The 25,301-nt window shown below is 54.2% G+C and overlaps 3 protein-coding genes across 11 annotated transcripts in view; all 3 read right to left on the bottom strand.

Annotated features, from left to right (window-relative positions):
• Apc2 (APC regulator of WNT signaling pathway 2) overlaps nt 1-9,442 on the bottom strand; it is a 22,297-nt gene extending 12,855 nt beyond the window's left edge. The window contains exons 1-8 of one of the 5 annotated variants that reach the window (XM_029482599.1): nt 9,362-9,442; nt 3,490-3,648; nt 3,241-3,331; nt 2,974-3,154; nt 886-994; nt 671-787; nt 427-504; nt 187-285 (exon numbers count right to left, since the gene is read on the bottom strand). In XM_029482599.1, coding sequence (XP_029338459.1) covers nt 187-285; nt 427-504; nt 671-787; nt 886-994; nt 2,974-3,154; nt 3,241-3,331; nt 3,490-3,648; nt 9,362-9,415 — 888 coding nt within the window. In that variant the 5' untranslated portion in view covers nt 9,416-9,442. The other 4 variants (XM_021174477.2, XM_029482600.1, XM_029482598.1 and 1 more) reach the window with 4 other exon arrangements.
• A 1,965-nt stretch (nt 9,443-11,407) lies between these two features.
• Rps15 (ribosomal protein S15) lies at nt 11,408-13,073 on the bottom strand. The gene is made up of 4 exons (XM_021174474.2): nt 13,002-13,073; nt 12,625-12,710; nt 11,646-11,880; nt 11,408-11,555 (listed from the first exon to the last, which is right to left on the bottom strand). Exons 1-4 carry the CDS (start codon nt 13,002-13,004, stop codon nt 11,442-11,444), a joined length of 438 nt encoding a protein of 145 aa, XP_021030133.1. The 5' UTR covers nt 13,005-13,073; the 3' UTR covers nt 11,408-11,441.
• A 4,129-nt stretch (nt 13,074-17,202) lies between these two features.
• The window catches only part of Dazap1 (DAZ associated protein 1), a 23,460-nt gene continuing 15,361 nt past the window's right edge, over nt 17,203-25,301 (bottom strand). For 2 of the 5 annotated variants that reach the window (XM_021173747.1, XM_021173749.1), the window contains exons 7-12: nt 24,702-24,784; nt 22,533-22,686; nt 21,482-21,511; nt 21,201-21,341; nt 20,149-20,325; nt 17,203-18,076 (exon numbers count right to left, since the gene is read on the bottom strand). In XM_021173747.1, the coding sequence (XP_021029406.1) occupies nt 17,904-18,076; nt 20,149-20,325; nt 21,201-21,341; nt 21,482-21,511; nt 22,533-22,686; nt 24,702-24,784 (758 nt within the window). In that variant the 3' untranslated portion in view covers nt 17,203-17,903. Of the gene's footprint in view, nt 18,080-20,148; nt 20,326-21,200; nt 21,342-21,481; nt 21,512-22,532; nt 22,687-24,701; nt 24,785-25,301 lie in introns of all 5 variants that reach the window. The other 3 variants (XM_021173748.1, XM_021173746.2, XM_029482627.1) reach the window with 2 other exon arrangements.

Below are 25,301 nucleotides of genomic sequence, written 5' to 3'. Positions count from 1 at the left end.
AATGATAGGAATACATGCCCCAAAAGTAGTATCAATAATTCTTTTTTTTTTTTTTGGTTTTTCGAGACAGGTTTCTCTTTATAGCTCTGGCTGTCCTGGAGCTCACTTTGTAGACCAGGCTGGCCTCGAACTCAGAAATCCGCCTGCCTCTGCCTCCCGAGTGCTGGGATTAAAGGCCCTTCTTACCTTGCTGTTGCCAGGCTGAGGGGTGCCATCCTCAGGGTGTGTGGGGACTTCTGCCTCCTGCTCCTCCTCCACTGCCACAGGCTTCACCGCCAGCAGAGCCTGCAGAAAGAGCATTGGCCTGGTGGTTCAGGCTGCGCCACGCACGGGCTGCGGACCCCTTCCTGGGCCCAGAACAGGGGAATACCATTGAGTTGACAGGCATCTGTCATCACCCCCTTTGACCCCTGTTTGTCTTGGTACCTGAGGCTCTGTCTGCTGCACCCGGTCCTGGGCTTCCAACAGCTCCTTGTCAATCTGCTCCAAGCGCGAAGCCCGGATCTAGAGAACAGAGAACACAAAGTCAGCCCCTGACTGACCCCCGCCTCCTCCCAGCCTTGGCTCCTCCCATTTCTGACTCCACCTCCTAATTCTCCGCCCAGCCGCGGACTCCTCCCATTCAGCACTGCCCTCCACTCCCCGAAACCCGGGTGTGCACTGCCCGCACCTGCGCCCGCTGCACCATCTCGTCGGAGGTACCGAAGCGCTCCTCCATCAGCGAGCGGATGTGCTGGGCCTCGAACTCCAGCTGCTGCCGAATCAGATCCATCTGCATCGAAAACTGCTGGGAGGGGCACGGGCTGTGATGAGGTGCGTTCTGACCCGGCCTCCTTACCACCGCCACACCCCCGAACCTTCCTTAGGTGCGCCCCGGGAGCTCACCGTGTCCACGTGGGGCAGCTCATCCAAGCGCTTGGACAGGCCCTGGAGCTGAGAGTAATACCATAGCTTCTCCTTCTCCTCTTTCTCTATCTCGCTCAGCAGGAAGCATCTGGTGGAGGGGATGCACCGGACCTCCTCATAGGTGGCATTCTCAGGGACGATCGCCCCCCCCCGCCCCGCCCCTGCTCCCAGCTCTGAGATGGGCATTGAAAGGAACTGAGTGGGTGAAGAAAAGCTGATCAGAAAGAGAAAACAAAACAAAACAAAAAAACAACCCCTTGGGAGCTGAAGCCATTTTTGAGGCCAGCCCTGACCACAAGTGTAATCCCGTCCCAAACAAGGGTTTAGAAAAATGGCTTATCCGGTAAAGAAACTTGTGGCCAAGCTTGATGATCCAAGCTCCATCTTCAGAACTCACATGATGGAAAGAGAGAAAGTGACTTGTGCGGGTAGCCTACATGCTCCCTGGACCACATACAAGTAAATATAATTGTTAATAAATGTAATTGGAGCCAGGCGTGGTGGCACATGCCTTTAATCCCAGCACTCGGGAGGCAGAGGCAGGCGGATTTCTGAGTTCAAGGCCAGCCTGGTCTAGAGAGTGAGTTCCAGGACAGCCAGGGCTATACAAAGGAACCCTGTCTCGAAAACAAACAAACAAACAAACAAACAAACAAATGTAATCAGAAAAAGCTAGAAGCGGCAATCTAGGGGATGTGTGCCTGCCATCTTAGCACTTTGGGAGAATTTGACCAGCCTTGGCTACTTGGCAAATTTGAGAGCTACTTGAAAGCCTTCACACACACACACACACACACACACACACACACACACACACACAAAGATAAAATAGCCTGGCCTGGTGGTGGTGGCACCTGTAATCTCAGCACTCGGGAGCCTGAGGCCGGCAGATCTCTGAGTTTGAGGCCATCTTGGTCTACAGGACAGCCAGAGAAACCCTACGCAGAGAAACCCTATCTCGAAAAATAAACAAATAACCAGCTAAAAAGGAAAGAACAGGAGATCCTAGGAAGACCTGAGAAGTGCTCCAGTGCTTACTCATGTCCAGTGTACACACCAGGGGTCAGGCTCAGGAGTCCCTCTTCATTTACCCTGTCACCCCGGCAGGCACTGAGGAGGCTGAGGCAGGAGACTGACCAGCGTGGACTGTACACTGAGACCTCTTTCTTTCTTTCTCTCTTTCTCTCCTTCTCTCTCTCTTTCTTTATTCCTTTCTTTTTAAAGATTTATTTATTTATTATATATAAGTATACTGTAGTTGTCTTGAGACACACCAGAAGAGGGCATTAGATCTTATGTGATTTCTGGGATTTGAACCTCTGGAAAAGCAGTCAGTGCTCTTAACCGCTGAGCCATCTCCCCAGTACAAGACCCCTTTCTTTAAATTTTTTGTTTAAATAGGCTAAGTTATCGGAGTGGGCAAAGGTATTTGTCTTGTCGGCAACCTAAGAACCCTGAGATTGACTCCCGGGATTTCCTGGTGTTCTCTGACTTCCACACACGTGCTATGGTGTCCCCAAAGAAATAAATGTGGCCAGGGAGTCAGAAAGGAAAAATAATACCAATCAACAAAATTCCATTTCCATTTTACAGAGCATTCATCTGAGAAGTCGCGCCGCAGAGCGGACTTAAACTGTTTGTGGAGTGACCTCGTGCAACCCAGAGGGGCTGAGCTGGGTTGCCCCCTTTGGTGCTGCCCCCTCCACTGGCCCTGGGCCCAGAAATTTTGGGCTTCGTCCTTCTATCAACAAAGGCCTCCTTGAGGATCTCTGGCATCAGGCCTGTTTCTGAGCCCTGACTTTGGATACCGCTCTGTCCCTAGAGACGCCTGTATGTCTCAGACCCGGAGATGCGGGTGGAGGCTCTTCTCTCCCAGGAGCCTTTCCCCTTGCCAGGAATGTCCTCATATCCTCTGTCCACCAGTTGGGGTCAGCCAGTCAGGGATAGAGTGGAGATGAGTGAAAGAGCCTGGAGGTGGATGTGGCTGATTGGGGGCGGGGCCATTGCCAGCGACCCAATCCGAGGGCAGAGGTCCCTGGGGGCAGGTCCTTTCCCACGCCCTCTCACCTCTCCTGATCCAGTTCTTCCAGCAGGCGGATGGTGGCCCGGCTCAGCTCTCCAAAGCTGTCCTTGGATGGTCCAGAGCCGTGCACTGGGCTTCCCTCTGGAGTCCGGGCGGCAGGCTCCGGGCCCAGGGCTGGAGCATGGAACTTGAGGTTGTACAGGCTACTGATGTCAGTTTGAAGAGCTGGAGGGAGGGAGGCACTGGTGAAGGTCAGTGACCTGCTCTTGCTATATCCCTGCTGGCCATGGGCCGTTCTGGAAGTCACTCACCTTTCAGTTGCTCTAACACTTCTGTCTGCCCGGAAGACACGAGCACTCTCGCCTCCTGCTCCAGCTTGCCCTGAAGGTGTTTCAGGACCTCCTGCGGGCAGGGTAGGGAATAGGTCTGTGAGCATCAGGGCTGCCTGGACACACAAACATCTATCACCCTGGCAGTCCACATGCCTTGAGGACCCCTCCCAAGACATCGGTGCTTTCGCGTCTGTCTTTCTGACCCATGCCCTCCATGCAGGCTCTCACCTTCATTCCAGAAGTCTCTGTCTCGAGCTTGGAGAGATGGCTAGAGTTATCCCTCAGCTCCTGCCTTAAGTGAGTGTTCTCGGCCTTCAGGGCCTCCACCTGGCGCACCAGCTGCTCATATGAGGCCATGGAGCTGGTCATTTTCAACTCCTGCAGTGCCTGGGGGTAAAGGGGTCACAACAGTGGGTGCTGGTCATCGGCTCCCCCTCAGAAAGTCCTGGAGCAGAGCCCAGCCTTCCCACCCATCCTCGAGGCAGGAATAGTGTCAACCAGTCCCCTGGGAACCAGCATTCGAGAGAGCCGTAGAACCAGGAGGAATTGAACCTGGGAGGCTATTTGATGTGTATAAGGCTAACTGATGGGTGGACAGACAGAAAGACTCTATGACACCTGTACTGACAGCCAGAGAGACACACAGACATCTGTCACCCTGGCAGTCTAAGTCAGTAGGGACACCTGGAGCCCACCAGGCTCACAGACTGACACAGGAGAAGCTGACTGCAGACAGACAGACAGACAGACAGACAGACAGACAGACAGACAGAAAGGAGGGCAGACACACTAGGAAGGAGGGGTCACTAGCTAGCCTAGAACACTGTGAAGGCCGAGGAGCCTTGGATAAGAGGGTGATGGGCAAGAGGCAGGGAGGGCGGTGCAGAAGACCCCGACTCACCACAATCCTCCCCGGTGTTTGTGTCCTGGGCTGGGACCCCCTGTGGCCCCACATCCCTCCACTCACGCAAAGGTCCCCAGTGGCTCTGTTCATGGCTCAGCAGCCTCCATCCTGGATACCATGCCTCCCTCAGCTCCGTCACAGCCCCGTTCTTTGTGCTTCTGTCTTTTCTTTCTCTCACCGTCCAGTTGGCCAGCACCTTCTCCCCCAGCTTGGCTCTCCCTCCACAGCTATCCTGAGACCTTCACGACTGATCCTCCTTCCGTCTTTGTTCCCTTCCGTCTATGGGAGCCCCCTCCCTCCGCCTTTGTCTGAGGTCCACCAATAGCATCCTCTCGTCCTGAGGCATGGTGGAGTGCGTAACACCATCTCGTCCTCTCGGCTGCTCCCTCCTCAGGAGCTTCCTCTCCTTGCCAGCCTTGAGGCTTCATCCCAAACCAACCACACCCCCTCCCCTGCTTAGGTGACACCTGCTCCCCCACCTCACCCCCAACACACATAACCTAATGCTCTTTTCCCCCCTTCTTCTCTGGAAAGCCCCACCCACCCTGATGTCACCCAGGACATGGGTAGAGGGAACCAGTGAGTGTCTAGGGTCTCAGCCCCTCATCATTCCATCCCCGCAGAGGACCTGCTGTGGACCTAGCCATGTCTTCTGCTCTCTTCCTACAACAGCTGTTCCTCCCCAAAGGGAAACTGAGGTCCAGGGCTGAGGGGTGGGAAAGTAGAGGGGGAGGGAAGGAAAGTAGGGGGAGGAGGGAAGACAGACATAATCAAAATCCAGACCCTGGGATGCTCAGAAGTCCAGGCAGTTAGGCAGGCATGGTGGCGCTCACCCGTTGTTCCAGCACTCAGAAGGTGAAGGTAGGAAGATCAAGAATTCAAGGCTAGCTTAGGCTACATATTGGGTTCATGACTAGCCTGGGCTACATATGGCTCTGTCTCAAAAGACCAAAAATTAATACAAACAAAGCAGTCCCCTCTCCACGCCTTCTGCATCCACCTGAAGGGTGAGGAAAATCCTGGCCGGTCCAAGGGCTGACAGAAGGTCCCAAGGGAGACCTACTCATGCTTGTCTTTCGGTAGGATGTTAATCCTACCCAAACCAAATTTGGGGTATCCCAGCTAGGATCGAGGCTCATATCTAATCTAAGCCCTGGTTGGAGCTGAAGTCACCCATGCCCTGCCCAGCCAGAAGAAACAGATGAGGTACGGACAGGTACGGACATCCATCCCCAATGCCAACCTGTGCCGACGTTCTCAGTCCACATTTGATGCCCTTCCTTAATGTAGCTTGTTGTTCGGACTCCACAGGGCTACCAGCCCTCTAAGCTGGGTGCATTCGATTCTGCTCACGCTCACCCCACCAGGCCTCTGCACCCCTCTCACCAGGCCACTCCTCCAGCCTCTCCTTGCCTGCTATATACTGAAGTCACACTCCCCTCCAGAAGACGCCATCCTTGCACTATGGCTCCTGATGCCCTCGGGATAAGCCTTGACCCCCACAGGCTCACTGGGATTCACTGGGGACAGAGATGCACTAACTTGTCCTCAGGTTTGCACACCAGGCCACCTTTGACTCCGGTAGCCCCACAACCTACATCTTCCTACAGAAAGCGCCACCCCCAGCCCCAAGCCTCCATCAAGAAGCCACCTCGGCAGATGACAGGGAAACAGCAATAAAGGAATGTGGGTTTACAGAGCGCGATTCAGAGGAGGGAGGCACAACACCCAGAGGGGCGCATCTCTGACTTCCTGTCATCCCATTCCCTCTACAGAGAGGAAAAGAAGACCAGAGCACACAGCAATTCCCCCGGGGCGCACAGCATCCTCTCCTCCATTGCTTATGCACCATCTCCCAAGGATCCGGTATGGGAACCGTGTGTGTGTGTGTGTGTGTGTGTGTGTGTGTGTGTGTGTGTGTAGGACCAGCCGTAGCGCCTCAGACACCTGCCTGCCTCATCCGGACTCAGTTTCCCCTCAGCTCCTATTCTGCCTTGGAGTCCGTACTGACAGGGCGCGGCAGGTCGCGCCCCTGCCCTCCGCCCAAAGGAAGACGCACGGCTTACTTGCGTCTGGGGTAGCTGTAAAGCCCAGGGCCTTCTCCCGCCTCTTGGCTAGGCCTACAAGCCAGACCTGGGGTGTCTAGGTCTCCGGGGGTCTCGGCAGCACAGGCAGAGGGGGTTGTTCCAGAGGGACAAAGCCGCATCCCGGCCTAGCCAGGCGGCGCTGCCGCTCCGGCGCTGGGCGAGACCACTGCAAGCGAGCAGGGGAGGATGCGGGATGCAGGGGCCTGGGCCAATGGCGATGCGGGAAGATGAGCTGGTGCTATGGCGACAGCCAATAGCAACCTGGGGCAGGGACCCGTGCTGACCGTGGGGCATCGGGCCTCTGCTGGAGCTCAGGGGCCGATGGGGGTGGGGGACAGTGGGATTGGCAAACTCCTTACCAAGGGGGGAAGGGGGCGCCCCGAGGACTAAGACAACAAGCAAAACATCAAACTGATAAATATTACACCAAAATCTTGAGGAAGGGGACCACTCAATCCACCTGCCAGACGTGGAAGTGTCAAGACAGGAAGGGCTGGGAGCAAGCAAAGCCAAGAGTGCCAGAGGTCCCAAGTAATCTGGGACTTGGAAGGTTGGGAGATGGGCAGGCACTCAGGGAGAGATTGGCAACCTCTTCCCATCTTTCTCCAAGTACCAGGGTCTGCCATTTCCTGTGACAGTTCCTCTCTGTCTCTGTCCCTGTTTCTATCTCCCCTTCAGTCTCTCTCCAGCTTCAGCTCCATGATAGGCTTAACCTGCAGAGCCTGGAGCTGGAGAGATGGCTCAGTGGTTAACAGTGCACATTCCTCTCCATCGGACACAAGTTCGAATACCAACAGCCAGGTCTAGTGGCTCACAGCTGGCTGGAACTCTGGGAACCCACAGTTCCAGGGGATCCCACACTTCTAGTGACTGCCTGCATGCACGTGCATGTGCACACACACACACACACACACACACACACACACACAGAGAGAGAGAGAGAGAGAGAGAGAGAGAGAGAGAGAGAGAGAGAGAGAGAGAGAGAGAGAGAGAGAGAGAGCCCAGGATTAGTTTCTGAGCAGTCCTCTGGCTGCCAGCCCTACTCACAGGACACAAAGGTTGTCGGTGTGGGAGAGGCAGCTATGTGGCCTAATGTGGTATTTTCCTATCCAGGAGACCCAGAAAAGCCATGGAGTTCCTGCTCCTCTGTGGACGTGAAGGTGTTACAGGCTGGCCAAGGGACCTCCTTATCCCACAGTGTCTCTAGGCAGTAAATGCCTAGAGCACCAGAGACTGAAAGACTTCCGGCCAAGGCGCAGCATAGACCTGCAGCTGCAGTAACAGCAGCATCCAGCCAACTGAATGGCAACATCCAGAGTTGGACAGGGCTATCCCTGCTGACCCAGGAAGGAGGTGGCAGAGGGGCTCTTGCTGGAGCTGGGGAAGGCTGTTCTCCATGTCTGTCATCCCAGCACTGAGGCAGGAGGATTGCATGGAGTTTAGGCTCAGCCTGTGGAGTTTAGGTCAGACCCTGTGGAAGGGGGAAGCAAGAGTTGGCAAGGCCCACTAGTAGTCAGCTCAGGGGCTGGGAGGGCAAGGTGCCCTGCAGGCATGGAGAAATAAGCTAGGGTGTGATCCAGGCATTGTAAGCATCTGCACAGCCCTGGAGGGGGCGTGTAATGAGATAAGCCAGGGCAAGCCATCAAGCCTGGGAAAGCAAGGAAGGTACTCATAGCAACGCAGACTTGAGCAGGCCTGGAGCTGGGTGCAGGTGGGGCACAGAGCCTTTTAGCTTCAGCTCTGCCTCTACCTCCCTTGGGCATACCTGTCTCTGGCCTCAGTGTCCAGCTTGGGTGGGAATCCTTAGCTTACTCTGTTCCCTCCTGGACACCACAGCTCGCTGGGGCCTCTCAGGCAAGGGCTGGTGGAAGCAAGGGAAGACTGGCCACTCCCATACAGACAAACTGAGGCTTGGGCTAGGAAGCACTCAGCTCCAATTCACACCGCAGCTCCATTCAGGCCTCTGGGGAGGAGAGCTCTTCTCCTGCCTTCTCTCCTCGGAAGGCTATGGGGACTCATGGGCAAGATGCCCTCAACCCCAAACCTTTAGAACATTCCTCACTCCTGTCCCCCTCCTTGCTGACGAGGCACAGACACCCCCAGTCACCAAGTACCTGAGGCTTGACCTTCAAGTACACAGGAGACCCTGCATCTGCTGATCAGAGCCCAGTGCCTCCCAGCTCTAGAGCACTCCAGGCTTCCCAAGGGGCCACACACCCTGGAACCTCTATCCATGACACTGCAGAGGTCACTGGGCCTCTCTGATGACTGCAGGTGTCCTCTTGGTGTCCTGCCAGTCACTCTCCCCTAAGTGGACTCCAGTGGGTGCGGAGTGAGCACAGAGGCAGGCTGCATAGCCATCACTTGGGCATGGCTATGAGCGGGGTGACAGGGCACAGTCCTAATGGGGAGGAGTTAGCTGCCGCTGGACCATAGTAATGGCCCTCAGTTTCCCCAGAAGGGAGCAAGCTGATGGTGCAGCCAGGACCTCCGGAAAAACCCTAGCACACAAGCTTTTCTTTGGCTCAGTCATGTGACCTTGACTGCTTAGCTGTGCCCCAGCCTCAGTTTCCCCTTACATATCGGAACTGCAATACCGCAAGGCTCAGAGTAGAACTTTTGGAATGTCATAGTCAATGGACGCTGAGCAGGGAGGCTCTAGTTCAGTAATGTCCGCAGAGGAACTGAGGCCTAGCAAGTGCGTAGGGCGTGGTCGAGGCCTGCATCCTGCCCTGGCTGGAGCCTGAGCTTGGTGTGCACCAGCTGCAGCCCTCTTTTCTTCAGAGACCTGAGGGTCTCCGCAGAAGAAAGGAAAGAGAGGAAAAGAAAGGAGGTCTCCTGCTGAAGTCTCCCTCAAGGTAAGCCTGCGCCTGCGCAGGACGGGGGAGGGGTCGCTGCAGTACAAGGGAGGGGAACTCAGCCCCATGCACATGCTCAGGAGGTTTCCTTGGCAACTGTCTCCAGAGCAACTACGAAAGACCCCCGACCCATCAAGCTAGCTTGACAGTTGAGTGTCCTCTACTGTCCTCGGGGCCGCCATTCCCACAGTCAGGACCTCACCTGGCTCTCCCCACACCCTCATCTCCGACCAGAACTCCATGCATCCTACCTGGTTCCCAAAGAAGGCTGAGTGCAGCAGGCTCAGGAGTCCCAAGAGCCCCATGAAGCTGCAGCTGCCCGGACAGCACGCGCCCCGCCCTCCACCGCAGGGATGGAAGGGGCGGGAGTATTGCGCCTGCGCAAAACCAGGGGCGGGAGGGGGTGTCACTATACTGATGAGGGGTGACCCAAGACTCTGGAGATGAAAATATAAGACAGGATCTCTTTGGGTAGAGCGACAAAGCATATATCGAATGGGCCTGGAGCACCCTAAGGGTTGGAACCGGTCCATTGAAGAGGGGACCCATGTAGAATCCGTGTTTGTGGGAGCTAGAAGCGCCACCCTGTGGCTATGACACCATGCATCTGCCTGTGCATAGTCAGTCACCTGCGTGCCCAGATACCCGCTAAGATTCACAAGTCATTCAAGAAAAATGTTCTGGTTGCCAGCCTTAGAGCCGGGCACAGGGCATGGGGGGGATCCGCTGGATGTGGACGCTGTCATGTGAACGTTACTAAAATACTGTGTGCTCAACCCTGTACAGTGGGTAAACAGGTCTACAAGCCTGGTCTTTGGCTACTCAGCAATAAGCAAAAAGTTAAAAGTTGGCCATGTGGGGTGGTACATATTTTTAATCCCCTCACTTGGAAGGTAGAGGCAAGTGGATCTCTGAGACCATCCTGGTCTAGAGTCTCAAAAAACAAAAACAAAAAACAGATGAACAGCTGGGTGTGGTCCACTTGAGACTGAGGTGGGACTATCTGTTCCAGGTGCCAGGGATGCGATCTATGCTGACCCATTAACTCTGAGCCTACCAACCACAGGAGGAAGTGTGTAGTGGGCAACCCCAGTGCCCACTGCAGAAGAACAGACCTGCCCGGCAGAGGGGTTGGTGCACAACTAGCCCCCTTTTCTGTCAGGAGCTGAACAGAGAAGGGTGCTGGTGTCTCACGCAGTGCAAAGTAGGTGGGGCAGCCCACCAGGTAAACTCCCACCAGGTGATGAGCAGGTACAGGGAGCCTAGGAGCCCCTGAACTATTTATTGCCCTAATTTGATCTTTCCCTATGTCAGTGTCACCGGCCTGGTGCTGTGGGTGGGACTGATAACTGACACTGAGGCAGGAAGACCGTGCTCTGCAGTTAACACGTTGCTATACCAGCTGAGGACCCTGCACCCACATGGTGACCAGGTAATCCCATACCCACTTCTGGCCCTCGTGGGCAAAATCACTAACTGGCGTATGTGCACAGCCAAGCCTGTGGTAGACGGCTAGGCTGGTAACATGTTTCCCTGGCAGGAAGGACTGGAAGCTTCCAGCAAACCCTGCCTGACTCACATTCCCAGAGGGAAAATGTTTACTAACAAGGCAGCAAGCCTTTAGTCCCAGCATGCCAGATGCAGGTGGACCCAAGTTCCAGGCCGATAGGCTAAGAAAAACAAGCCACTGGCCATGGAGCCTGTAACTGGTGCCAGCATCAGGGCCTGAGGCCAGCCTGGTGAACTCAGAGAAAGCCTGCCTTAGAAACACAGGCCAGGGGTTCTCTCCACTGCAGACATCAATTACGTCAGCATTCCACAAGTAGGAGGCCGAGCCTGTCACACTGCCAGCATAGGCTTTGGTGACATGCTTGAGGTCCTCCAGAACACGTGCTATCCCAGGTCACAGAATGAAGCTCCAGGAAAAGGAAGCATGCTTACTCAGGCTGCAGCAGGTCCCCTTGTGTGTCCACTGTCACTGCAGTTCCCCACCCCCAAGCACTTCCTGTGGAGCCACCACCTCCCCAAGACTCAAACCCAGGGAGCAGCCCCTCGCCCTTCCTGATGCTCAGCTCTGGCTAGACTCTACTCTGCTGTGAACGCTGGGCAGCTTGAAAGCGGAGAGGAGACTGCAGCAGAGACGACGTGGACATGGACGTGAACCCCTTACATGTAAAACTGTTCACCTTCATTCTGGACTGTGACAGCCACCCAAAGGGCTCCATGTTCCACACACAGGGACCAACCCAAATCCCAAGGGAAAAAAAAAAAAAAAAAAAAACAACAAAAACCCAGAATCCAGGGACCAAAACCAGTCTTTATTGGCCTCGGCTACTTGAGGGGGATGAATCGGGAGGAGTGGGTGGCACCGATCCCGGGCCGGCCGTGCTTCACGGGTTTGTAGGTGATGGAGAACTCGCCCAGGTAGTGGCCGATCATCTCTGGCTGCAGGTTGAGAGGAGGCAGCAGATTGGTGTGAGCAGCTGTGGCACAGAGACCAGCCACCCACCCAGCCACTCCCTGACCACAACTCACCTTGATCTCCACCTGGTTGAAGGTCTTGCCGTTGTACACACCCACCATGCTACCCACCATCTCGGGCAGGATGATCATGTCCCTCAGGTGTGTCTTCACCACCTCGGGCTTCTCCATGGGTGGCGCCTCCTTCTTGGCCTTTCTCAAGCGCTTGAGCAGTGAGTGCTGCTTCCGCCGAAGACCACGGTTCAGGCGCCGCCTCTGGCGGGCGCTGTACAGCTGCATCAGCTGCTCACTGTGGGAGAAGAGGGTGGTTTGGAGACCCGGGGATGTGGGCCAGTCCCGGGGATGGCATGGTGCGCTAGCACTGCTCCCCCATCTCTTTCAGACCCAGAAAGGAACATGCCAGGAGCTGAGGCTCACTAAAGACAAGTCCTCCCTAGCACTGCCGTCAAGTTTCAGGGCACAACCCTCTAAAATGAATCCACCAATTTCCGCGGGCAGTGACAGCCCACCCAAATTACCTATGCCTGGTTGATTTTCCCCAAGGTCACAGGGAGGCCTGTGAGCCCACCCACGCGGGAGACTGAAGCAAGGTAGCTGTCGTGAACACTGCACAACTGTAGCAGGGACCGCGTTGGTAGAGCGCTTGCCTAGGAGGCTAGGACGCCCCGAGTTTGATGCTCTGCACCGTGATGGTGACCCAAACATTAGGAAGGTGGAGAGGATCAGGAGTTCGAGGAGAGCCTGGGCTACACGGGACCCTCTCATTTCTTTTTGTTTGCTTTTCGAGACAGGGTTTCTCTGTGTAGCCCTGGCTGTCCTAAAACTCGCTCTGCAGACCAGGCAGGTCTCGAACTCAGACCCCCCCCCCAAGTGCTGGGATTAAGTCGTGCGCCACCACTGCCCAGCACACGAGACCCTTCCTTGCATCTCCCATGTGACACGTGCAAAGGTTCTGGCTCTATTTCCAGCACCACCCACAGGAAAGGCAAACGGGCCAGCGACCCGGCGGGTCTAAGGTGACGGGGCCTCTTACTAGGACATGTCGAGCAGTTGGTCGAGGTCTACGCCACGGTAGGTGAACTTGCGGAAGGTCCGCTTCTTCTTCTGCTCCACTTCGGCCTGTGTGAGCGCGAGTCGGGTTAGCAGGGGCTCGGCAGCCTTTCCCAGAAGCCCTGGGACCCGGGCTGCCGCGGGCCGCGCTCCTCCCGGCTACGGCGGCGGGGCGAGGGGACACACAGCCCCGCGGCCGCCCGCAGCTATGCGGGCCCTTCCGCACCCGCCATCCGCAGTCTCCGGGCACCCGAGCACATCGCTCCATCCCCGGGCAGCGAATCTAGAGTCCTGCGAAAGGGCCCCAGGAGGATGGCGACGGATACCCGGGAGCACAGAGCGCGGTGCGCGCATACTCACCATCTTGGCGGTTACTCGGAAAAGGAAGTACGGGCAGCGCCTGCGCAGTTGTCGCGAGCTCTGCCGGGAGGGCCCGCCTCCACCGCACAACAGCTTCCGCTCTGCGGAGACTCGCCATTGCCCCCAGCTGTCCGGAGGCCAGAGCGAAAGCGCCGCTATCCTCCGGAGGGGCGTGGCTCCCTTTGGGGTTTTTGTTCGTGTGTCTGTCTCTCTGTCCCTGTTTTTCTTTGTCTTCTCTGTCTCTGTGTTTCTGCCTCTCTCATGTACAAGGTCTCAAGCAGCGATTCTCAACCCGTGGGTCACAACCCCTTTGGAAGTGGCATATCAGATATCCTGCATATCAGATATTTACAATTACGATATCTAATAGCTAAATATATACATACATTTTTGTGGGAGAGGGAGGTTCAAGACAGGGGTTCTCTGGGTAGGCCTGGCTGTCCTGAAACTCGCTCTGTAGAACTGGCTGGCCAGAGGCATATCCTCCTGCCTCTGCCTCCTGGTGGACTGGGATCAAAGGAGAGGCCACCACCCTCTGGCTGACTTTGTATTTTTATTTTAAAATGGTCTTGAGCTTGAGCTTGAGTCAGAGTCTTACTAAGCACCCAGCCTTTGAAACCAGGCTGTCCTCGCAATCAGACATCTACCTGTCACTGCCTCCTGAGTGTCACCATGCCCAGCTTAGCTTGTCTGCTTTTTTTTTTTTTTTTTTTTTTTTTTTTTTTTTTTTTTGAGACAGGGTTTCTCTGTGTAGCCCTGGCTGTCCTGGAACTCACTCTGTGGACCAGGCTGACCTCGAAATCAGAAATCCGCCTGCNTCTGCCTCCCAAGTGCTGGGATTAAAGGCGTGAGCCACCACTGCCAGACTGTCTGCTTTTCTTGTGGGATGTGTGAGCCTACAACCTCAAAAGTGAGCGGTTAATTAGTAAACAACGTGGAGGGATCAGTGCTCTCTTTCCACCATCCCAGGACTTGGCTTTAGACTCCCCAAACCAGTGAGTGTTTTGTTTTATAATAAAATAGATGCCAGGCGTGATGGCACACGTCTTTGTCTTTAATCCCGGCACTTGGGAGGCAGAGGCAGGCAGATTTCTGAGTTCAAGGCCAGCCTGGTCTACAAAGAGAGTTCCAGGATAGCCAGGGCTACACAGAGAAACCCTGTCTCCAAAAGCCAAAGAGAGAGGAGAGAGAGAAAGAGAGAGAGAGAGAGAGAGAGAGAGAGAGAGAGAGAGAGAGAGAATATGTTGGAAAAGAAGCAGCATTTTCTTTTTTTGTTTGTTTTTTGTTGTTGTTTTGTTTTTCAAGACAGGGTTTCTCTGTGTAGCCCTGGCTGTCCTGGAACTCACTTTATAGACCAGGCTGGCCTTAAACTCAGAAATCTGCCTCCCTCTGCCTCCCAAGTGCTGGGATTAAAGGCGTGTGCCACCAAGCCCAGCTCCAACATTTTCTCTCTTATCTAGTGTTGGGGGTTGGAAAGGTAGAAGGAAAAAGGTGGAGAAGGATGGAAGAAAGAGAAACCCACAAAGTAGCAAAGTCCAGCAGAGGCATGTGTAGCACACAGAAGGCAGAGCAGTCTGTACGAATTCCAGGCCAGCCAGGGATGCATAAAAAGACCATCTCTGTCTTTAAAGAGGGAGGAGAGGCAGAACAGTGGTGGCCAGGACAGCCAGGGCTGCAGAGAAACATCATGTGAAAAAACCAAGCCCGGCATGGTGGCGAACACCTTTAATTCCAACACTCGGGAGGCAGAGGCAGGTGGATTTCTGAGTTTGAACCAGCATGGTCTACAGAGTGAGTTCCAGGACAGCCAGGGCTACACAGAGATACCCTGTCTCAAAAAAACTAAATAACTAACTAAATAAAAGAAATGTTTGTTAGATCTTGAACATATATGACTGTGTGCAAATTTTTAAAGTTTAAAAAGAAAGTACAAAGCTGGGCGTGGTGGCTCAGGCCTTTAATCCCAGCACTTGGGAGATAGAGGCAGGCAGATTTCTGAGTTCAAGGCCAGCCTGGTCTACAGAGTGAGTTCCAGGACAGCCAGGGCTACAGAGAAGCCCTGTCTGGAAAAAACAAACGAACAAAAGGTCTGTATATAGTTTAGTGCACATGGATGCTGACACTGGGGCTAGGTACATTAGATCCCTTGGAGCTGGAGTTAAGACAGTTGTTTCTCCAGCTTCCTTCCCCACATAAGGTTCTTGTTTTGTTTTGTTTTGGTGGTGGGGGTAAGGGGTTTATAGAGACCATGCTGGCCTCAAATTCATAGCTCCAATTGTCTTTGTCTCCTTAGGGCCCTCCTGAGGTTTTGCATAATTTGGGGGCAGTCCCATTTAGTCACAAGTACCTGAAAGTAGTCTACACAGGTCCTGTCTCCCTTTGCATGGCTGACGTGTCTCACTTGATTCCCCAGGACAGCTGGTACTCATAGTTTTTGGGAGATGACTGGAGTGGGGTCTCATGTAGCCCAGGAAGGTTTCAAACTCATGTAGCTAAGGATGACCCTGAACTGCTAATACCAAGTCACAGATTTTATCTTCTTTGCACCTGTGTGTGGTACCCACAGGAACCAAGGCCAGACCCCCTGGGCCTGGAGTTGTACACTATCCATGTACAACTGAATACATGAGAGATGGGAACCCACAGAACTGGGTTGGCTGTGAGAGGAGCGTGCTCTTAATTCATAGCTTAGCCTTCATTCTTTTTCTTTTTTTTTTTTTTTGAGACAGTCTCACAGTATAGACCAGGCTGGTTGTGAACTCAAAAATCCACCTGCCTCTGCCTTCCAAGTGCTGGAATTAAAGGCGTGCGCCACCACCACCCAGCCTGGCCATACTTGTTTGAGTACACTGTTGCTGCCTTCAGACACACCAGAAGAGGGCATCAGATCCCATTACAGATGGTTGTGAGCCACCATGTGGTTGCTGGGAATTGAACTCAGGACCTCTGGAAGAGCAGTCAGTTCTCTTAAAGGCTGAGCCATCTCCCCAGCCCCTGGCCATACTTTAACTTGAAGTTTCTGAGTTAAATGTATTCACTTTACAGCCCAGTACCAGCGCTTTCTGTCCTCCTAGCACCTCTTAGGTAAGTCCTCCACCCATCCTCCTTAGCAGGCAAAGCCTCACTCTTAGTGTTAGCCCCTACCCCAGCCCATACTGCACATCGAGACTGTCCATTTAGGGTACAGAAGCCACAAGCGGGCGGGCAGGTAGGCAGCAGGCTCAGGGACAACTCCTGCTGCCGTTGTTTGGGGGACCTACAGGAAGACCTAGCTGCTCATCTGCTATACATGTGCAGAGGGCCTAGGTCCAGCCTGTGCTCACTGATGGTTCAGTCTCTGTAACCAGCCCCCAAAGGTCCAGGTTAGCTGACTCTGTCCTCTTTGGGACCCTCAAATCTTTCTCCTAATGCTTAAGACTCCCCAAACTCTGTCTGTTTGCGAGCCTGGCCATACTTGGTATATTTAAGGGTATGGAGAGATGGCTCGGCAGCTAGGGGCACCAGCTACTTCCTGGTGAGGGTTCAGTATCAATAGTGTAGTAGAAGCCAGAGGCTGTGAACCAAACCAGTGACTTGTGGCAATGAATATGGACAAAGGGTGGACTGTGTAACATCGAAGTTTCCATGTTTCTGGTGGTTATGGAGGGATGGGGCGCTAAGTGGGGGAATGAGGTGCATGATGTGAAATTCATAGAGAATCAAAATTTAAAAAAACAAAAACAAACAAACCCCTCTAGCTGCTCTTCCAGAGAGCCCATGCTCAATTCCTAGCACCACTAGGTGGCTCACAGACTGCTCAGGTGTCTTCTGGCGGCTGTGGAGGGGGTCAGCACTGCATGCCCATGGTGCATAGGCAGAGGCAGCCCAACACCTAGGCCCATAAAAGTAGAGAACCTTAGGGCTGAGAAGGTGGCTTAGTGGATTAAGACACTTCTCACAGAACTGGGAGATCCACTTGAGGTCTGCCCTTTGTCTAGTCAAAATATAAGTCCCTCCTCACAAAGTGCAATAAACAAACACACACCTGTGTGGGTGTCACTTCAAGGCCAAAGATGGGACTCCATGTGCCCAGCCCTGTTTCCTGCTTCCTGATGGCTCAGACCAGCACACCCCACTTCTCTTTAATGGGACAGTCCCTCCAAAGTACATTGGGAAGAACAGAGGGGAGCAGACCAGAATTACAGACACAAGCAGACAGCACTCAGGTTCTGATCCAAACACGCTGTTTTATTCAAACCGGGTCAAACTGGTCAATGGGAACCTGAGCCCTACTGAGGGGCCTCCAGCAAGGCCTTGCCTGCCACCTGTGTGGGTGGGGCCCAGGCCACCCGAGACTTCAGCACTGCCACCTGTGCCAGGGGCCCTGTGGCACCTGCAGCCACACAAGCCGATCAAAGCAAGGAATGAACAAAAAACCAAATGCACGCAGTAGTCTCTGCCCGCACCCCAGCCCGCGCCGGCGGGAGCCAGGGCTCCCGCTTCCCGCACCCGAACCCTGCTTTAAATTAAAAAATAAGCCAGTATACATTGTAGAAAATTTCTCTTAAAAATCTCACAATTTGTAAATGTATATTTTTTTCTTTAACATAAAAGTTTACAATATACCATAAAACAAAAGGCTCAAGAAAATAATCTCAAAAAAAGGAAAAAAAAGGAAGAAGAAAAAGAAACCTGAAATTCTGAATTAAAGCTGAAGGCGTTATTTAAACCCTGTTGTTGAACCAGTGACGTGTTTTTATTGTGCTGATGGGTCAGAGAAAAGAAATATATTTAAAACCTCAGTCCAGACGCGGTCTCCGCTGCCCCTCCCCCCAGGTCGAGTGGTCATTTATTTTGTCCCGAGTGTGATTGTCACAAGTTCACCAGTCCCGAATCCTGCCTGCCCCGCCGCCATGCCCCTGGCTAGCGCCGGTAGGGATGGAAGCCCTGCACGTTGTGGTTCTGCCCGCGTCCGAAGCCACTGCCGCCAGCGGGAGGACCCCCCGAACCTGGTACAGAGGGGCCCCCATAGGAGGGCGGCTGCTGGCTGGGGTCCGAGAAGCCCTGCCCGAAGCCACTCAAGTCCTGCCCATAACCTGCTGGGAGAAAAGCTGCTTAGTTCAGGGTCATGGGACAGCAGCCCACCCCATAGTTCTGCCAAGGAGAGGGGCTGCTGTTCAGGCTTTGGGTCTGTGGGTAGCACGGTGGCCCTGTTGGCCTGTCTGTCACCCTACCCAGATGCATCACACACACACACACACACACACACACACACACACACACACACACACACACACACACACACACAAAAACACACACACACAGCACCAGAACTGGGGAGGTGCAGGATGCTCTGTCCCATCGTAAAGTCACAGCCCGAGCTGTTGCAGGCAGGGTTCGGTCTAACTTCCCAACAACTCTCAGCTGAGTCCAGTGTTCCTGAACAATTGCTGCCAATTCTGTCAGGGGTGAAGCTTTGGGAAGGGCAGATGACACCATTTCCTGCCTGCCCAGACAGTAGGCAATACAACCCTGGGAGGCCTCCCCAGCCCAAGCAGACGCACACGTGGATGCAGGCCCCACTGGCTGGGACTTGCCATTGTTGGGTGGGTGTCCAGATCCAGAGAGAGCAAGGCCCCGAGGATGAACAGCTCAGAGTGCTACTGCAGGCATGCAGACATGGCCACAGACAGCAGCACTCAGAGGTGCCCCAAAATCAACTTCAGGTGACAGGCCTATGTGAGCACGACCCCAGCACACTGTACTCACATCTGAAAACACCATGAAAACTCAATCCAACACACAGAGAAACGGCTGCTTTCAGAGGACCCAGGCAGCTTAGTTCTCAGCACCAACATGGCAGCTCACCCCTGAGCTGTGTAATGTAACTACACTTCTCAGGGGGGCTGACCCTTTCCGCTGGCTTCAGATGGCTTTTTTTTTTTTTTTTTTTTTGGTTTTTCGAGACAGGGTTTCTCTGTATAGCCCTGGCTGTCTTGGAACTCACTCTGTAGAGCAGGCTGGCCTCAAACTCAGAAATCGGCCTGCCTCTGCCTCTGCCTCCCAAGTGCTGGGATTAAAGACATGCACCACCACAGTCCGGCCTAAAATCATTTTTAAAAAGAAAATTTCATTCTAAACAAAACAAAACAGGAGCCAGGCGTGGAGGTACACACTTTTTCAATTCCAGCTCCTGGGAGGCAGAGGTAGACCGATTTCTGTGAGTTCAAGGCTAACCAGGGCTACATGGCTGAGACCCTGTTTCAAAAAAGAAGCCTAACCAAACCAACAAAACACAGCAGCAACAAAAACAAACCTAGATGTGGTGGAACACAGAAGTCACCAAAGCCCACTGAGGCAGGGGGAAACTTGTTTTGAATTCAAGGCCACCTGTACTATAACAAAGAACAAGAAAGGAGGAGGGAAGGGCTGGCAGGACTTGGTTATGTGTTTGCCACCAAACAGGACTATGAGCTCCATTCCCAAACATACGGACAGGACAAAACAAATTCCCAGGGTCCACTCTGACTTCCCCCATGGGCCAGGGCACATGCATGCACACACGGACTATAAATGAAAAGGCTGAGGCTGTCACTCTGAGGGACGGACACATGCCCAGCACGTGTGAGAATGGGGATTCAAAGGCAGGGCAGAAGCTCACTCCTGTGCACAGTGAGGAGAGAGTTCCTGCAGCAATGGCAGAGGCAGAGGAGAAAGCAACCTTCCACGACAGCATAAATCAACCATGACAAGGTTCCGGGCCACAGAAGTTGCCACTGCAGAGCCTGGCCATTTCCCTGACCTAACCCCCCCCCCAACCACTGGGCTCCAAAGGGACAAGAGCAGATACAACCTCCCAAGCAGCGCTCGCTCGCTCGCTCTCTCTCTCTCTCACTCACACACACACACACACACACACACACACACACACACACACACACACCCAGAGACTGCTTGTCCTAGGCTATGACTGCACCGATAGGGATAGGGACTTCCCCAGACAAGGTAGAGCCTAGAGTAACCATGCCCAAGGACTCAACAGGACCCCTGGGAGCCCACATTCCCACAGGGGCACTAGATTGGGGGGTCCAGCATCCCAGAATCCGATGTGGTAGCCTCTCCTGCTCCTGTCTGTCCTGGGAGCAAGCAGCTGGCCACAGCCACTTACCATATTGACCATAGGGGAAGTCCGGCTGGGCTGTTGGGGGTTTGCTCATGTCCGGGGCAGCCTGAGACGGAGGTGGTGGGAAGGCCAGCGGGGCAGCCCCTGGGGTGGCAGGTGGAGGAGGGACCCCTGGAGGGGCAAACTGATCAGGGGGTGGGGGCGGAGGACCGTAGCCAAAACCTGCAGGGATAGAAGAGCAGGGTATGAAGAGTCGGTGTCAGTCGCAGAACTGACTGAGTATAGGGGCCAGTGTCCACTTAGCACATCCTACCAGACCCTGCGCAGGCTAGGACTCTGCCCAGGGCCATTATCCCAAGGAGACAGCTCAGATAAGCTGCTCAGGACAGAAGCAGACCAGAGCACCAGACAGTAATGTACATAGCAAGGAATTCTAGGTGAGAACTCTGGAAGCCACAGCTAGCCACTACAGGGCCAGGATGCACCTACTTACTAAATGTCTGCCTAGCTACAGGAGGCCCTGGCCTCCACGCCAGCATCTGAAGAAAGAAGCCACCACTGAACACAGCATCAGACTACTCAGAAAGGCTGGCTGTGTCTGCTAGGACCAGGCAAACTAGGCCAGGTGAACTAGATCTAGGCCACTGTTGTGCCTTGGGCAGAGTGAGTGAGGTGCAAGTCTTTTTTTTGTTTTTGTTTTTGTTTTTCGAGACAGGGTTTCTCTGTGTAGCCCTGGCTGTCCTGGAACTCACTTTGTAGACCAGGCTGGCCTTGAACTCAGAAANCCGCCTGCCTCTGCCTCCCGAGTGCTGGGATTAAAGGCGTGCGCCACCACGCCCGGCTCGAAGTGCAAGTCTTATCAGTATGTGCCCACTAGAAATATCGGGGCAGGGGTTGGGGTGGGGGTGGGGCGGGGATCCTGGGTCAGCTCCTTCCCAGAGTTCTACCATACCCTAACTGCACAATCTGTAGACACCACTGGCCCAAGCCTATACGAAGCACAGCCCAATAATCCAAGAACCTCCCATGAACTCTTAGCCAGCCTTGGATGGATGGCAGTTGATATGCTGGGTCTGTTCCAAGGGGGTAGCACTCACTGAACTGTGGTGGGGCGCCATAGCCCTGTGGGAAGCCCTGTGGTGGGGGGAAGCCTCCTGGCGGTGTGGATACAATGTAGGAGGTGAAGGGTGGGGGTGGGGGCGGGGCTCCTCTGCCCGCAGGGGGTGGGCCATAGCCACCTGCAACACAAGAATTGGAAAGGTTGGAGTAATCCCTCTGGCACAGCCAGATCACATCCATGGTCTCCTCCCAACACCAGTGCCCAGTGCACACAGCAATAGCCTGGGGCGTACAACTGACCCCTTTCCACATGACTCACCAATGGCCTGTCCTGCTGGCACCCACATTCCTAGACAGAGAACAAAAGAGAAGGGGCCAGTTAGTCTGTCAGTGACTTTCCTTGGTCTCCTGGTTGTATGCACAAGTTTCTCAAAAGGTCTAAGGAGAGAAGGTCTGTCCACTGCTGGAGTCCCAACCTCATAAAGAGGAGAACCCAAGCAACAGGATCCAGGCTATGCTGCACCAAGATGGCCTGTGCCCTCACACCATGAGTCTCACTCCCTTAGGCAGCTCTTCCCAGAGCAACAAGGAAAACCCGACAAGGGGCTGTGTCACTGTGTCATAAACAGGGTCCCTTCCTGTTCAGCACCCAGACACAGAGATCCAATCCTTGCCAAGGCAAGACCAACTAGAGGCAGCTCGAGTCTCTTGGATGAAGCCCGCCCCCATTCCCATCACCCACAGGCACCGTGCAGGCCAGGACTGGGAGGCTGCACACAATTTGCAGCAGAGCAGATGCAGCCACCTGCAGGGCCTGCAGGAGAATGAGAACACACGTTGGCCAAGGAGATGCCTTGTACAGTGGCTTGGTGTTAGGTGATGGAGGTCTGCCATCCTAGCCCTCTGAGACTGAGGTAGGAAGTCTGCAAAGTCCAAGGCTAGCCTGTGCAACACAGTGGACCTGTCTCCACTGTGAAGGAAGGGAAAGAAGGAACTTGTCCTGAGGCTGTGGTGTCTGTCAGCAGTAAACATCACCGCAGCCTGGGAACTGAGCTCATGCCCAGAACTGAGGGAAACAAACACTCATGCTCTACTTAGGTCAAAGAGGGAATTCTAGAAATAGGAGGGGTCACCTGCAGACTGGGGCCTCCTAGGCAGCCACTGTCAAGCTTCTGTGTTTACTGTTGCCAGCCAGTGACTGGGCACAGGAGGTGATACACATAGCCAAAGTGATACCACAAAGGGTAACTCAAGAGCCACACCTCATACCTCCTGCAGTCGGGCTCCTAGGCAGCCGTGCCACTGGGGAACAGAGGCAGTCAACACCTCCAGGATGTGCTAGCAGGGACACCACCACACCTGTGCCTTACCTTGTGGGCCATATCCTTGTTGCCACGTTGGCGGGGGCTGGCCCGCCCAGCCGTTGGCTGCACTGGGCGCCACGCGGCTGCCCCACTGGCTGGCTCCTGGCTGTCCTGGAGCTTGATTCTTGCTGTCCCGTGGTTCAGCCCGTTTAACCTCCACCTAAACAAACCGAGTGCACTTTAGGGAGAAGTCAAGGTGACACCCCTGCCCTTCAGACACCCGTGGTGACTTACGACTACACTTAACGCCTTATGACTTAAAGTGAGTACTTAAGATAAGCTTACTTAGGCCAGTAAGTTTCTTTCTTAAAAAAAAAGTTTGCTCTTTAATTTCTTTTTATAAAAAAAATGTTTCTCAGGTACAACAGACGCATCTGGAAGACGCCCTGTGCCCCCCCCTCCACTGCAAGCAGCAGCAGGAGGCCAAGAGCCCTGGGGAGACAGCGGAGGGGAGCACCGAGGGGTACCCTGCTTACAGAGAAGGCAGTCTCCTTGCACCCAAAGAGCCCAGCCACCTCCCACCCCTGCATACCTGAGAAACACGCTGGCTTTGACTCAATTATTTAAAATGTCTAGTGGAAGATAAAGACTTACCTTCCCCAGGCTAATGCTTAAAGAATCTCAGTTAACTCAAAGGCATGTCAGAGGGAATGGATGTAAGAGCCTTACGATACAGCTAACAAAAAAGTCAACAAACATGCAATAAAATGGACATTGGGATCAGTAAGCAACCTTCATACTGTGTTTGGCAGCAGCCCAGCCCTGGCCCAGCAAGGGGACAGGGGACAGCAGACAGGGGCCCTAACAGAAGCTGGAGTTCATGGCCTACTTAGGCCAAGGTGTGACCTCATTCTCTTAAGGGCTCACTGACTACTCAGCAGTCCCTGCCCAGGCTGCCTGTGTCCCCAGGGTTAAGCCCAGAACACCAGCTCCAGTAGCGCCTTCGGGCAGGAACTGAGCACTCTGCCTGAGTGCTTAGTGTTTTGCCAGCAGAAGCACAGCCCCACCCCCAACCCCCGCAAGTGCCCAAGAGCGGTCTGATGGTGGTAACTTGGGAAGCAGATGCTGTAAGCTAGGGCAATGTGAAAGCAGGGACACAGCTCTGAGTTAATGAGCCCCTGAAGCCCCTGGGGACTCGTCCTGCTGACAGAGCAACGTGTACTCAAGACTAGAGGAACTTGGGTCGTGGCTTCTCAGTCCAGGTTAATCATCATGCAGGCCCAGCTCTGGACACTTGGTCTCCCAGATGCTGCAGTGTCCAGTGAAGGTCAGCAATGGCAGGTTTGACTCTCTAGGGGAGAGGACCTGAGGATAGGGACCCTCACACTACACACAGCACTCTCCGGCTGCTGGCCAGCTGCCGTGCTTTCCAGTCTGCATGCTGGTTTAAATTGAGGCTGCAGGAAGTGTCAGAACAAGGCTACCCCACTTTACTGGGGTCTGTCTGGGAGGAAGAGACCCAGAAGCCCAGAGCCTGCTTAGGCCTGCTTAGGCCACTGCATGGTCCCAGAGCCTAAGATTTCCTTGTCCCTCTGTACTTGGGCCCAGCACAGCCAGGCAGCCACAGGAGTGGCAGGTGGATCTAGTCTCAGGACTAAGGCCTGACACAGCTGTAGCAGTCATGCATGCTAAGGAGGCTAAAGTGGACTTTAGAAGGTCTGAATGGGAACCCTGCGCATGCGGCTACAGAGAGCTGAGGCCTGGAATCTCGGGAGCCCTGGGCCTGCCCTGCCCACTCTGGCAGCAACACAGTATGAAGACGGAACACCAAAGGTCACTTGACTGCACGTGGTTAAGTGCTATCAGAGCATGTGGCTGGTCCCGGAGTTTCACAGTAAGTGACCCGACAGAAAACCAATCCTTCAGGATGTTTCGGTGCTCTCGGTATGGAGCTGGACCTCAGGCTCGTGGAGGCTCCTGCTCATCACATTAAGGTCACTGTTACACAAGGGGCTGGGCCACATCTGAAGGAGTGGTCATGGAAACCAAGCCTGAGGCAACACTAGGGTCTCACTGAAGGCCCCCACCTCCCAGGGTCCCACCCTCTACCCCATCCCCCTGTCCAGGGGCAGCACCCCATGGATGTCCTGCAGGGAGTGCCCACTTCCCAGTGAAGCCCCTCGTTGCCTAAGGCTTGGCTTGGTCTTAAGGTAAAATAAAACTACAACTACACACTTTTTTGCCCATGATGTCGTGAAAATGCATGTTGACAGCCTGGTCCACTGATTGTTCGTCCTCGAAAGTAATAAATCCAAAACCTAGCCAACGACGAAGAGTGAATCAAGGTAGCAGGGCGTGTGACACAAAACAGGATGATGAACAGTATCAGGGCGCCACAGGGTCGAGCTGGGTCTCAGACAAAGCCCGTGTACAGAGGGGCTATGGCCCAGAGCAGGTTGGGGACAGTAGGTGACTTTCACCCTTCTCCAGGCTGAGTCCGGCCATGGGGAAGAGGGGTGCCTGGGAGGTGGGGGTGTGTGTGGGTGCTCTGGCTTTTCTGAAACCCAGCTTCTCCCCTGGGGTTTGCAATTCGCTTCGCAGCTAGTGCTGACAGCAGCCCCCGCTGTTCTAGGCGGTACCGAGTGCAGTTCCTATTGCGCCTCGCCAGGCTTACCCAACACTGTTGGCTAAGCCCGCGGAGTCCTATGTCTAACAGTCCTACTCCTCTATGCACAGACAATATAGGTAAATACAGTAATACACAAAGATACAGGCCACAACGGGTTCCAGCAGGTCAAATTCTGCTGTCAGCAGCAACAGCAAGAGGCATGGTGT

Source organism: Mus caroli, chromosome 10 (assembly GCF_900094665.2).
Source record: "Mus caroli chromosome 10, CAROLI_EIJ_v1.1, whole genome shotgun sequence".
Lineage (NCBI taxonomy): Eukaryota > Metazoa > Chordata > Mammalia > Rodentia > Muridae > Mus > Mus caroli.
The sequence above is the reverse complement of the archived record's forward strand: the minus strand, read 5'-3'. Positions and strand labels throughout refer to the sequence as shown.

What these genes read in the sequence shown, in the direction of transcription:
- Rps15 (XM_021174474.2), bottom strand. An exon ending in CAACTGCTCGACATGTCCTA is followed by an intron (nt 11,881 to 12,624) that starts GTAAGAGGCCCC and finishes CTTCTCCCACAG; the next exon opens with TGAGCAGCTGATGCAGCTGT. An exon ending in TCAACCAGGTGGAGATCAAG is followed by an intron (nt 11,556 to 11,645) that starts GTGAGTTGTGGT and finishes CTCAACCTGCAG; the next exon opens with CCAGAGATGATCGGCCACTA.